We start from the raw sequence: 12847 nt of genomic DNA on the forward strand, positions 1-12847 counted from the left end.
CGGATACGTTCCACATTGGCCAATGGCGTTAGATATGCATCTCTTCAGTGCGGGAGTCCCTTCACGCCATTTCTGAACCATACGTTGCGAACGAAGGAGTGCCAAAGCAGAACAAGCCTTAAATTACCTTATTACTTCTGATGGGCGCCAGTTTGAGTTTAAATTTAAGTTATATCCTGGCATAATTAGCTCTCACAATCGCGACCATTCCTGCTCAGATGGACAGACGTACTCCCCAGTTTGCCATAGTTTAAGGTGATTGTTTGCTTGTTGTATGTTGCTTTCGCCACTCGGTGGTCCCTGGAAGAGTTCTTGTATAAATTGGCCGTTCCTTCAATAAATTATTCATAATTCAATAAGTATAATTGGCCGGCTTCTTTGTTGTTCCCACTCCTGTAAGAGCCTGTAAAGGCTTACAGTATTAATAAAATAAAAATAATAAAATAAAAACACCCGTTGCCATTTTGCGGTCATGTCGACCGTTCCTTCCAATCTCTCCATGTGTTTTGCGCACAATGTGTGCTTGCTTAGTTTAAGCCAAATAAACAAGGAAATTAAAGGGAGCCAATAGGGCGATTCGGACTTTCGGGAAATTTTCCAGAAGGGGCAAAACATTACAGAGTTTAAATTTGTCCTATTGCGCGTCGCAGAATTGCGAGCCATGATTGACGATGACGTGAACACCAGCGTTGGTGGCGGACTCCCATGGCGCATAGTTTAACCAGAGTGGGCACAGAGCTGTTATTACAGCTATGAACCATCTTGTCTACTTAACCCTTTCAATGTAGGGCTTTCTAGGAAGAAGCGCACTCCCATTCCTAGGTTGCTTTCGCAGATATTATAAAACGAACACAACTGTTTATTTTCGGTTATTCAGAAGGAAAAAAAGATGACACAGATGATGGCAAATGCAGTTTAGTATTGTTCCCCTCACTAGAACGTAGAGAACGTACGAGTACGTAAGCGACATGGTGTGACCGAATTGGCGGAAACGTGCGTGTACGTCAGTGACACGGAAATGGTTACATATGCTAGTGTAAAGCATCGACGGTGACATAATCCTTATAATTGCTTTTTCTTCCTTAAGAAGGAAGACCTGCGCAGCGCAAGAGCTTTTCTTCCATGTTGTGGTTGAACAAGGCATCACGAGACGTCGCTACCAGCGTCGGTTCTAATATACAGGGTGTCCCAACTGCCATGCACCAAGATTTAAAAGTTTGCAAATGTCATGTAGCTTAGCAGAACCAAGGTAATGCTGTTTCCCGTCGCTTGGAGATACTCAGGTAATTCTTTTTGTTCCGCCAAATGAGATAATCAACTTTTCAAACGCTATAGTTACATTAAAAATGCCAATGAGAAAATTGTAGGGCAATATGAACAGCTCCCGATACAGCTTACATATTAACAGGAGAAGACGTCAGCACGTGTACACTTCGTTATCGCTCAAAACTGTTTTGCGCCTAGAGCACCGTGCCAAGATTACACGGAACCTTGTTTGAAATTGTAAGATTGGCACCCCACCTCTCTTACGAATGTAAGAGCGTAGAAACAGTGCGCCAGTGCACGAAACAATGCAATAGATATAAATATTTGTTTTGCATGCTGTGCACGACCTGGCACCATAGCATTTACGCACTTGGACGCCATTTTCAACCACGCAGAAGAATACACAAATAATTTTTATCTTTCTGTAAAGCAAAACTAGCCCAATATGATGAACACTGGGACTCTGCCCAAAGTTGCCCTGCCTATGGGCGGTTCCAGGTCAAATTTTAATATACGCGTGAATATATAGTCTGCTGTACAGCGAGCGCCATGACCAAATTTTCGTGCTAAGTATGTGTTCGGTTAAGCCTAGAGGTGTCCGTCATGCCTTTTCTAATGTTCTCGCATACGCATGTATCGCAGTTTACAGATAAATATTTAATTCAGAGTGAACAGACAGCACGAACACTGCTAGAGGTAAGAACGGCGCAAATGTACTTGCAGCACTTTGTTAAAAGACCCAGGGCGTCCACACCTTTTAGTTTGCTTGCCGAGATTTGTTCACTGCACTGCTGTAGGATGAAGTAGTACTGCACATGCTAATGGGAAGGTAACCTGAGGTATTTGAAATAAGAACATGGCCGTCACGTCAGGAGTTTAGCCGCTTCAGTGTCTTTGTGAGAAATTTCCCTTTATCAGAAGAAATTTTCTTATTGCCTAACCAAGGCTTGAAATCCCTAGAACCAGGGAATCGTTTTCTAGAGTTTGTAGCACTGTGCGAAAGGGCGCTGTAAGAGTTGGGGTCGGGCATGAAATAAGTGATCCATGCCATCGTCCGACTCATCCACGCTGAGGACGTTGTTGAAGGGAGGGACTTATTCTCATCGAGAACGAGGAATATGGGATTTATTTAGAATATCTATGTGAAGGATGGAGAAAGTTAAATTTCATCAGTCTAGCATGACTGACAACGAAAGCACACCAAGCAGCCCGAAACGGCTGCTTAAAAACCCTCAGTCCTCCCTAGATCCCTAGGTGAGGGAAAAGTGTCGTTCAACCTTCGTCCAATAGGAGCGTCCAAAGTCATCGTAGTCGACCCGCCTTCGAGGGGGAGTCTTCACACACTCACTTCCGCACTTTGGTTTCACTGAACACACCGAGGGGAGTGGGTCGTCGTAGACTGGGGTTGATACGCTTGACCCGAGCAGGCGCCTTTCGATTCCAGAGCTGACAACGCAGCTAGCCGCCGCGTCTGTCAATTGACTTTGTCGACTTCTGGGGCCCGTGAGAAAGCACCGCGAAACCCTCTTTTCCCGGAGTTCTCTTGCTCCAAGTAGACCGTGAAAGCGACAGCGAATCAACCAACAATTCACGGCCCACCGAACGTTGCTAGATTCGCTGGCGCCGAGAAAGGTTCGAAGGTCGGTTCTCCGAAGATCGCTACTCCCGCCGGTCGATCGAAACAATTGTACTGGGCCGTGAAAGCTTTGCAGTTCAGTACCCGTGCAGGCCGATCGTAACAGTGGGTGACGTGAAGGCGAGCGAAAGCGAAATTTTTTGACCTCTGGCGTCGGTGTCTGGGGTAACGCGAATGAGTCCTTTGAAATGAATAGAAGTGGACAAGTAGCATTTTCTTCCATCTTATAATGCAACGCAATGACCTTTTAATTACTTGTGTCTGGAGTACAGTGACAGAATTATAATGAGGAGTGGCCACGTAACCGTGCTATAGTACTTGAAAGTCACGGGTGAGTCTCAAATCGTATCCTGCGTTTAACTCTGTTTCTCGATTTGTAAAGCTGTCTTCGCAATAACACTGAAGCCTTAGAGGCTCTTGAGAATTCATCGGTTCCTTCAGCGTCCCCTGACATTTGCCTTCAGCGTCCGTTTACAAGTGAGCGCGCGCATATTCTAGCTGGCTGTGAAGATAGAAACTACCGGACTACCTTCGCCGCCGATATTTGCTGCGCGTCTTTCATCTTACTTTGGCTCTGTGTCACGTTTTGACAAGGTCGAGCATGTCGTGTCATGTGAGCCCCAACACGTTTTAGAGCTGAACTAAACTTCCCATTTCTCTACAAGGTCACTGAAGCACCATGGTGGCTGAGGGACGCGTTTACCATTGAATTTTCCGGCGCATCTCTTGTCGTGATTCGCCATTTTGCCTTGCTGGCTCACAAAAGTTTCACATACAACAACACCCACATCGCATTTATTCTCAGTAGTACCTTCCCCTCAATATCAATAGTTATCATCGAGCTAGTTCCATACAGCCGGTGCGCAGTAGCCTCGCGTATTGTCACAATAGCGTGTAAAAAAAAACCACGTGTTCGACAGTAACCAGCACAAGCGCAATAGACCGAAGACCTAACTGTGGACAGGACTTACGCTTTGGTCTCGGCGTCACCAGCACGACGGAGACTGGAGGAGGAACGAGAACGGGAACAGGGGTGGGGGCAGGAACACGGGCGGGGTCGGGAACATGGGAAGGGCCGCCTCGCCCGGTTCCGGACCCACCGGTTCCGCCTGCTCCGCTCGGTCCACTTCCACTCGGTCTGCTTCCGCTTGGTCCCCCTCCGCTAGGCCCCTTTCCGCTAGGCCCCTTTCCGCTAGGCCCCTTTCCGCTTGGTCCGACATCACTGGATCCACCTCCACTACCTCCGCCACCCCCTCCGCCACCTTCCGCGCCGCCTCCGCCGCCACGTCCTCCTCCGGAATCGATCTCGGAGTCTCGACCGGTATCCGACACTACGTGCGGAAAGTGATAAGACATTAGTAACGCGGCACTAGGAGAACAAACACGACGCAAATATTGCATTGCATGACGCATGTTATGTAAGAATTCCTTTAATTTTTATAATGCTTTTCCCTTCGTCATTAGTTCTCACGACGCCCCCCCCCCCCCCCCCACCCTCTCTATTGCTCTTATCGACAACTCGGTGGGGTAGATGATAAGAAATAAATAGAATTCGAAGGCAAAGCATGGCTACACAATATGGCTCTAGATAAAATACTCCTTGTGCATTCAAACCGCATTCTGTTCGAGCACACGATTTTCGAATGTACTGACTGGGATTTTACCGAAATTTGCAAAGTTCCATGTCTGTCCTAACTACGCGGGACAAAATGGTCATGGCAGCGCACGGGAGCAAAGCTACTCTTAAAACTCTTCCTTCAAATGGCTGTACTCGAAGTCACGCTTAAGAGGAAAGAGCTCAGAATGAAAGAGCAGTGGTGATGCCACCTTGAAGTTGCCGCGTCTGCTCGGTGTGACGTCAGCTGTTTTTACCGGTTCTGCTCAGGCCTAGTTAATTTATATCGGTAAGGATGAACAACAGCATGGTATTTTAAACGAGGAGACAGGGCACGTTTCAGAAAAGCTTTCAACGCTACAATGGCTCAAATATGGGTGAAATACTTTAAAATAAGTGACGTCACACTGGTGTACCGTAGCTGGGGTTACGACTCCAAATAAAAGAAAAAGTAGAAATTTGTCCTTTCCTTTATTGACCTTTTCATGTGAAAGTAATGATCTCAGAGGCCAATTAACTAATTTCGCAGGCAATGTTGACAAGTGGCGCACTTAAAGGCTAAGCTTAAGTTTATTGACGGCCACAAGCGGGCTGATTTAGGATATTGTTATCTTTACAAACATTTCTTGAAAATTGACAATCAGAAATAGAGACTAAAGTAGAAAGTTTACAAATTGATAACCGATTATACTAATAGCAGATATCACTCGTTGTGTCCATTACACCCTTTTCAGCAGCTAAAGTGGACAAACGTGATAAAGGAGTTTATTGTTTCCGTGAAATTACCATTGTTACGGGTGTTGTGCTAAAGTCACACTGAGTAGTATATAGCAACACGATGGTAATTATGCTACCAGTGCATTGCGTATGCTACCATATCCTTCGTTTGAGAAGTCTGAACAGTACCAGTTATGAGAAATGCGATATCGCATCCTACAGTACTGAGATAACAGAGTTCCCCACTTATTGTTTAGGTTTTGCGAAAAATTCGCCATTGCAACTAACAGTTCCAAGAAATTGGTAGCCTACACTTAATATTTACATTCTACAGTCGGTATATTTTAGCTTTCTCATCTTCATCCAACAAACTTAAATTCATTTCGCTTGCAGGGAATGCCTACAAAACAAAAACTACTTTTTCCGTTCCCACGTATTTACAGAAGCTATAGCCGTAAAGCTTCTCCTCAAGCGCGAGTGGCTCGTTTTCTTCACAGCGGTGAAACTTTGCACTGAGAGCACGATAATTGCAAGAAAGTGATCTATACCGCGAAGCAGTTCTTGCTCTCATGGTTTTTGTCCGTAACGCGCCACTGACGTCGCTGCCTCCGAGTGACCACAACATGTTCTAAACACACCAGCAATCATTGTTTTAATTACGTAGAGCATTTCAAATATATTAGCGGATAAATGTAGCGGGTCCCCGTAGGTCGTGCAGAGGCTGTGAAAAAAGGCGACGTGGTAGCGGAGATATGCGCGGATGCACAGGCGCAAGCACGCACACGCACACACACACACACACACACACACACACACACACACACACACACACACACACACACACACACACACACACACCCCCACACACACACACACACACACACCCACACACACACACACACACACACACACACACGCACGCACACGCACACGCACACACGCACACGCACACACACGCACGCACGCACACGCACACACACACACACACACACATGTTAAGAGCCTGTAGTTGCTAAACTTGTGCCGAAATCTATTACGCAAGTGTTTATCCCTCTCGCCTCCATAGAAATGGGGGTCGCCGCGGCCTGAATTGAAGCCGCGACCTTGTACGGGAACCCGCGAATGCTATAACTATTGAGCTACTTCGGCGAGTACCTAAAGGAACAGTTAAGAGAAACAAGGCGTAGAAAGAAAGACGTTTACAGTCGTAGACTGCCCATGTTTAAGAAACATTCGGGAATCCGTGGCCTCGGAGAGTGGCGCTTACTCGCCGTGCTCGCTCACGCTTTCACAGCGCAAAGCACAATGTCGGTGTCATTGCTATTAGCTTCAAGGGAGAAAAAAAAAAGGATGCCAGCTTCTTTCGCGAAGGTGGCCACGGGTCTCACTCTACACCGGGTGTTCCACGAAATGTGTACGCAAATGTGTGCGCAAGGAAAGCTCATACAGTTAAACGATTTCCTTTAGATCGCTTCTACCATAGAGTGATACATTTAGAAATGACTCGCTCAAGTAATTACACTACACTGAGTAACATTTTAAGCAAAAGAAACCACGCAATTGATCTCAACGTAAGTGCGCCATTCGAGGGACTTGGAACGGCTTCCAGAAATGCAAAAAAAAAAAAAAAACACTGCTTATTTTCGACAGCCTACTGAACTGCGTCGAATTTAACATGGGAAAGCGAAACTATCCACGTGAGGAGTGCAACGCCCTTTGTAGACACCCTTGAGTGACGTGACTTTTTGCGTCTCACCGTCGGGCGAGCACGAAGCAGCCGAGACAGCCGCGTGATAAGAACGCTCGACTGTTGTTGTTCGCCCCACCCGTGAGGCACAATCAACATGTCACTCACTCTTTGTCCATGCGTGTGTTCTGGCCCTTCTCAGTGTATGGGAACTTCCGCATACTCACTGTCATCACCGAGGAGAAGGAAGGCGAGTACTGCAGTAATCCCGAAGATTATGATGATCGCGATGACCATGATCGCCAATGTGTTCGAAGTCGAGTCCCTGCGGGAACAATCACGCGCGGCGAAAATAGGGCAACTGAGCAGAGAAGGCTACTCGGACGCATTTGACACTTAGGCCTGGCCTTCACTGCCAACCTTCGTCCACTAGGTTTACAGGGACGAGGATTTTGTAGCTTTGGTTTCTTCGCGAAGCTGTGACTCAACGTAAGGCCAGCGTGCTTTCAAGAAGCTAAAGGCTGCCTGTGGCGATCGTTATCAGTGATCTCTGCTGCAGATTTTTTTGTTCCGGCAAAAAACAAAGAAAAGAACAACTCGGATTTACCGTTGCTTTGCAATCGCTCCATTTCGCAGCGAGATCGCGTTTCACGGTCCGGACATTTCAATATAACACTGTGCGCTGTCACGCTCCTTCTTTGCGGAGGAAAAAAAAAAAAAGAGAAGTGAAATTGGTCTTCATTTCCACTCTTCGCTATCAGTGATCGCGGCCATGACGTTACGGGCTTGCTTCTGGCGCTTGTAGTAAGGTAAAGCAGTACTTTGGAAACTGTTTTCAATAACGCTGAGATAGTTGTTACTCAGCTGCTTTGCTGAGTAACAGCTGCTTTGCTGGGTGGCCCGAAGTAGAAACCACAAGCAAGCGCAGATGAAGGCAGGGAAGTAAAACTGCCAAGAATTATACTAGACTACGCTGTCCATAAAATATGTCCTTGATCCGAAATTAGAGTGAAAGGAAAGCGTTTGCAAAATCTTATTTGTAAGTTTTTAATTACAAACAAAATTCCACAAACAACGGCTGTTGTGACCGAATACGAAAAAATTCAAGGTTCACAATTCATCATCATTTTGGTGAGGAACGCTGAAGTAGTTTTACTCGGTAGGCACTGCACCGATTTGATGCTGTAGCGTCACGATTTTTCGCTAAGGCCATTGTACTTATTATGATTCCTGTTGAAATTCTCAAATTTGATAAAGAAGCGTTTAAAACCCTCCAGCACAGCAATAAAGGGTACGTCCACTAAGCACACGCCATTAGTCGAGACCTATAAAATGAATAACATCGACATTATACATAGCTCTAAAACGTACCACTAATTTGCGTGTCGGGTTTTCGCAAAAGCTTTGTCAACATTTTCTCAGTTTCATGCAAGCTGTAGGCTAAACATATTGAATTTGAGTTCTTTAGAGGCCATTGACTTTAACAGACGCAGTTTACGGAACTGTGATGTATGTTTAAGTGGCGAATTACAGACTTGTAAAATTCGTGCCTCCATATTATAAAACCTTGGTGCTTGGCACCTTTTTTTGAATATTAGAAATCCCTAAACAATTCTGCGTCGTGCAGTCTGTGATATTAGAGTTTTTATTAATGTAATAAAGTTCATTCCAATCGTTTCAGCAGTTGCCTGAAGAGAGCATTTCTACATTCATAAGTATTTGAATTGTAAAATAAGGGTAGGCCACGAGGGAGAGCTTCCTCTTACCGTTCCCCGCGAGCTTTAATTGTAAACACAGGTCTCAGAAGAGTACTTTCCCCTTCCTATCAATTATGTATCAGCTCATCACATACTGAGCATCTACTTACTGTTCACCAGCTGGATCGAATAAGAAAAAAAAAGAAAAGTGATTAAGGACTGTGGAACAGAATAAGTTTGGTAGGCAGTCCGACAAGGCTGTCAATGCAATGTTCCGTTCTTTCGCAATCTGAACAAGAGAGTTCGGATTCAACAAAAACAGTTCGGCACCATTTCTCCCTGAAGGCGTAAAATAACGTAACACTAAAAACAATGTAAATTCCGAACGCAAAAATACACATGCACAAAAACAAGACACGAAACACACGGACAAGCGCTTGTCCGCGTCTTTCGTGTCTTGTTTATGTGTATGTGTATTTTTTGCGCTGTATTTAGAATTTCGAATGTTAAACCAACTAGCCCAATAGACGGTCCTTGTGAACTAAAAGCAAGCACATGCCGAAAAGCAGGGGTCAAAAATACTTGCCCGTTACAAGCCAAGGTTCAGCCATTGAAACACAAACGCCACCGCAAATAAGTATCGCTGAAAATTATGGACATAGTCGTATTCTGCTTTCTCCACAAAGCTCTGCCAAGTTACTGAAAACTAATTTTTGTAGCCACCATTCTTACTTACTAGAAGAAATGCAGTGCAATACGCGCTTCTAGTTTTCTTATTCAAAGGGTTACCATCACTGTATCTTTAGTTCTTAAGCAGCGTTGCCTTTGTACTTTAGTACCACCGTAATCACCCAAAAATGATACATTATTGCGATGCACAATCTCCAATTTGACTTGGCAACAGACTTCCTTCTGTCAGCAGTGTCTTTTCGCCAGCAAAACTTTAATATCGTGAATTCCTACTTCACAAAACGTTTAACAAATTGCACCGGATTCCTCAACGCAGTCATACAATATAATGCTTTGGAAACCTCGAAGCAAAATCAGTTCGACATCTTGCGCGATTGAACAATGTGGTGATTTGAAAAACGGAAAAATTACGGGAAAAATATTGATGCGTGGGATTTTAGTTCAGGAAATACCGAAGAAGGTGCTGGTGGTGGTGGTCGTAAACCTTATTGAAAGAGGGAAGGGTAAAGGGGGACGTGGCTGAGGGATTGGGCTCAAGTAAGGCCCTGGGCCTGCTTGGCCTTCTCCGCCCAGTCCACCAGTTCACGCTGTCGGTCGACGTCCCCGGAACTGAGCCAGGCTGTCTAGTCAGTTTCGCTGCTGACGGGGGGATGAGAAAATGGGAGTGATGTGCATTCCCACATTATGTGTGTGAGTGTCCCTGCTTGTGAACAGAGGCTACATAGGTCGCATTTCTTGCTCCCTGTGATTTTGTTAATGTACTTTGGGTGTGGGTATGTGTTTGTCTAGAGTCGCCTAAACGCGACCGCTTGCGTTTTATCGAGTTGCTTGGCCGGTGGTGGGAGTGCAAGATGCCTCAAGCGATGTCTATGAGCTCGTGTCTCTCCTCCTCGTTCACGCCGTCCGCATCCGCGGACGAGGCAACTCCTGAAGAAGGAACCTAATCAGAACACGGCCCGTCATGTCCACAAGGAGTGCGAAGGCTCGTAATAATTACCTCTATGTTGGAGGATTCTCAAATTATTCTTACTTGAACGAAGTTCCCAATTGAATAAGATAGCTATCCGCCCCATCAAATTCAAGATTCCATTTCATTATTATTATTATGAAGCCCTTTACGTTGTCCATGGAAAGTTCTGCCGTAGGCCGGGCCACATCCAGATGTATATTTAATAATGTAATCTTACTGCTTGTGCTGACGCTTGTAAAGGCGGTTCTTTGCCAGCTGTCCAAAAACATTGCCTAACTCAAGACCGCAGCTCCACTTGCTTAGGGTCTTCTTTGTGTCTTTTGAAACTGTCCGAATGAAACTCTTCGAGTAAATTGAAAAGAAAATTAAATTATGGGGTTTTGGGTGCCAAAACCACTTTCTGATTATTAGGCACGCCTAGTAGAGGGCTCCGGAAATTTTTACCACCTGGGGTTCTTTAACGTGCACCTTAATCTAAGTACACGGGTGTTTTCGCATTTCGCCCCCGTCCAAATGCGGCCGCCGTGGTCGGGATTCGATCCCGCAACCTCGTGCTCAGCAGCCCAACACCATAGCCACTGAGCAACCACGGCGGGTGAGTCAATTTCTGTCTTCTGGTCTATTGTCCCAAGTGCTGAAGGTCAACTGCAACAACATTTTATTTAGGGTACGTGTATATTTGGGTAATATATGCACTGTGCAAGGAATCTTGGCAAAGCTGTGTAGGGGCCGATTATCAAATAGTCTCATTATTAGCCTTCAAATAGGCACCGTTTCCTGTAATAATTACAAGCAGGAACTCCAGCACTGCAATCGTTCAGCCACCAATGGAATAAAGGTTAGTACATGAATTTTGTCTGATCTTCGTGCTTGTGGCTTCAAACGTTCTTGTGACTGTTTATTACGCTTTACCTGCTTTTACTGGCCTAAATATCAAAGCACTTTATGCTTTTCTTTAAATGAAGGAGGCAATAGAACTGTCAACGCGCATAACTTCTGGTAATTGCAGCCGCTTCGCTTGTTCACGCGTCCGTGGCGTATTAATTTGAAATATTGGGATTGTGTGCTGAAGTGGTCCTGTGTTTAAATTTTTCCGTAGGACCAATTTTATTATTGTTTATTTAGTTAATCACAACGCAGCTCTTTCTTGAAAATGGTTAGTTTGAAAAGTTACGAAACTGCCTAAAGGATGAAGAAGGACGAAGTTTAGCCAAACCTGTTTAGCCAAACAAAACCACCCGGTTCGCAGCTCACGTAGACACTGGCGCCACAGTTCCGTCTAGTAATTGCATGAAACTTTGTTAAAATAGAATAAAACAGGCCACACGGGTAGCCCATGGCTTCCGAGATATTCAGCGAGCAGCGGGCGTCGCCAGATCTCGGAGTTCTTGCGGGGTCATATTAGTCGGCGGATAACTGCGGATATTTATATTTGGTTGAGTTCCGTGTTTTCCGTGGCACACTCAGTCGTATTGAAAGGTTGAACGTTTCAGAGAGCCTGCGTTACGTGGTCACGATCTGAAACTATGGCCGCCCAAGTTCTCTTGACGTTATGTTCTTAGCTGTCATAAATGTATATATGGCCGTGAGGAGCTGGAGTGATTCGGTATTAGCGAATCGCTTTTGTTGCACTATGCACGTACGCTAATACGTCTGTCCGATGAAACGGTTCGATTCTCTGCCTATGGCTGCATTTTAAATCATTACATGTTACACACCAGGGAGCTATAGCCCCGGATAACTTCACGTGGGCTCTTTGATCAATAAAACATTACAGCTGTAGACGCTTCGGAGATACTTAATTGAGGTACCTGAGGCGAAGGCATCAGAAGGTCAAGACAAAAGACATCGTAGCTGCTGTATACTTCGGCACTATGTGTTACCGCCGTGTGTCTGTTGCAATCTTTAAGTGACTCGCTGTTCTGTGGAGCTTTTAAATGGTATACTGACGTGCAATGTTTTTACTGTTTGTTTTTAAGTGAGTGACCTTGACTCGAAACACTATTAAAAAACTGATACGCCTCAGAACGGCGTAACTGATTTAGTATAGTAACGTTCTAAATTTAATTTCAGCAGAACCAACTCGACCTTTACCACGCGTTTAAACTTCAGCTCAGACAGTTGCACTGCGCGACCAGCTTAGTTACCAAGGCCCCGAAACACAGAGTAACGTCGCGTAGGCTGATCCTTGATGTTAAAGACCTGGGTCCGTATTCACCAATGTTCGTACTCAAGAACTATTCGTAACAGCAAATGCGAGCCATTCCTGATCAGCGAAGGCCGCCAGCTAGTGCCAAAGAGAACTTACAAACGATGAGCGTCGCGAATTCGGCCTCCCGAGCTGAAGCTACAAAGCTTTTCCTTCGAGAGTGTTTTTTTTTTTTTTTGCGATTGGACAGACTTCATCTATAATGACATGTGCAGCGTCAGGCCTAGCTCAAACATTTTTTTTTTGCGGAGAAATCTAGCATAAGGAGCTTTCGTGAATGTGGGCCGCACTTTATATATTTTTTCCTATTGTTTTATTCTTAGATGATGTATAACGTAACGATGATGTATTAGCGGACTG

The 12847-nt window shown here is 45.2% G+C and overlaps 1 protein-coding gene across 1 annotated transcript in view; it reads right to left on the minus strand.

Annotated features, from left to right (window-relative positions):
• The window catches only part of LOC126533959 (uncharacterized), a 28035-nt gene extending 20893 nt beyond the window's left edge, over nucleotides 1-7142 (minus strand). The window contains exons 1-2 of the mRNA XM_072289505.1: nucleotides 7090-7142; nucleotides 3874-4271 (exon numbers count right to left, since the gene is read on the minus strand). Coding sequence (XP_072145606.1) covers nucleotides 3874-4271; nucleotides 7090-7142 — 451 coding nt within the window. The remainder of the gene's footprint in view (nucleotides 1-3873; nucleotides 4272-7089) is intronic.
• Nucleotides 7143-12847: the final 5705 nt, after the last annotated feature.

This window comes from Dermacentor andersoni, chromosome 7 (assembly GCF_023375885.2).
Source record: "Dermacentor andersoni chromosome 7, qqDerAnde1_hic_scaffold, whole genome shotgun sequence".
NCBI lineage: Eukaryota > Metazoa > Arthropoda > Arachnida > Ixodida > Ixodidae > Dermacentor > Dermacentor andersoni.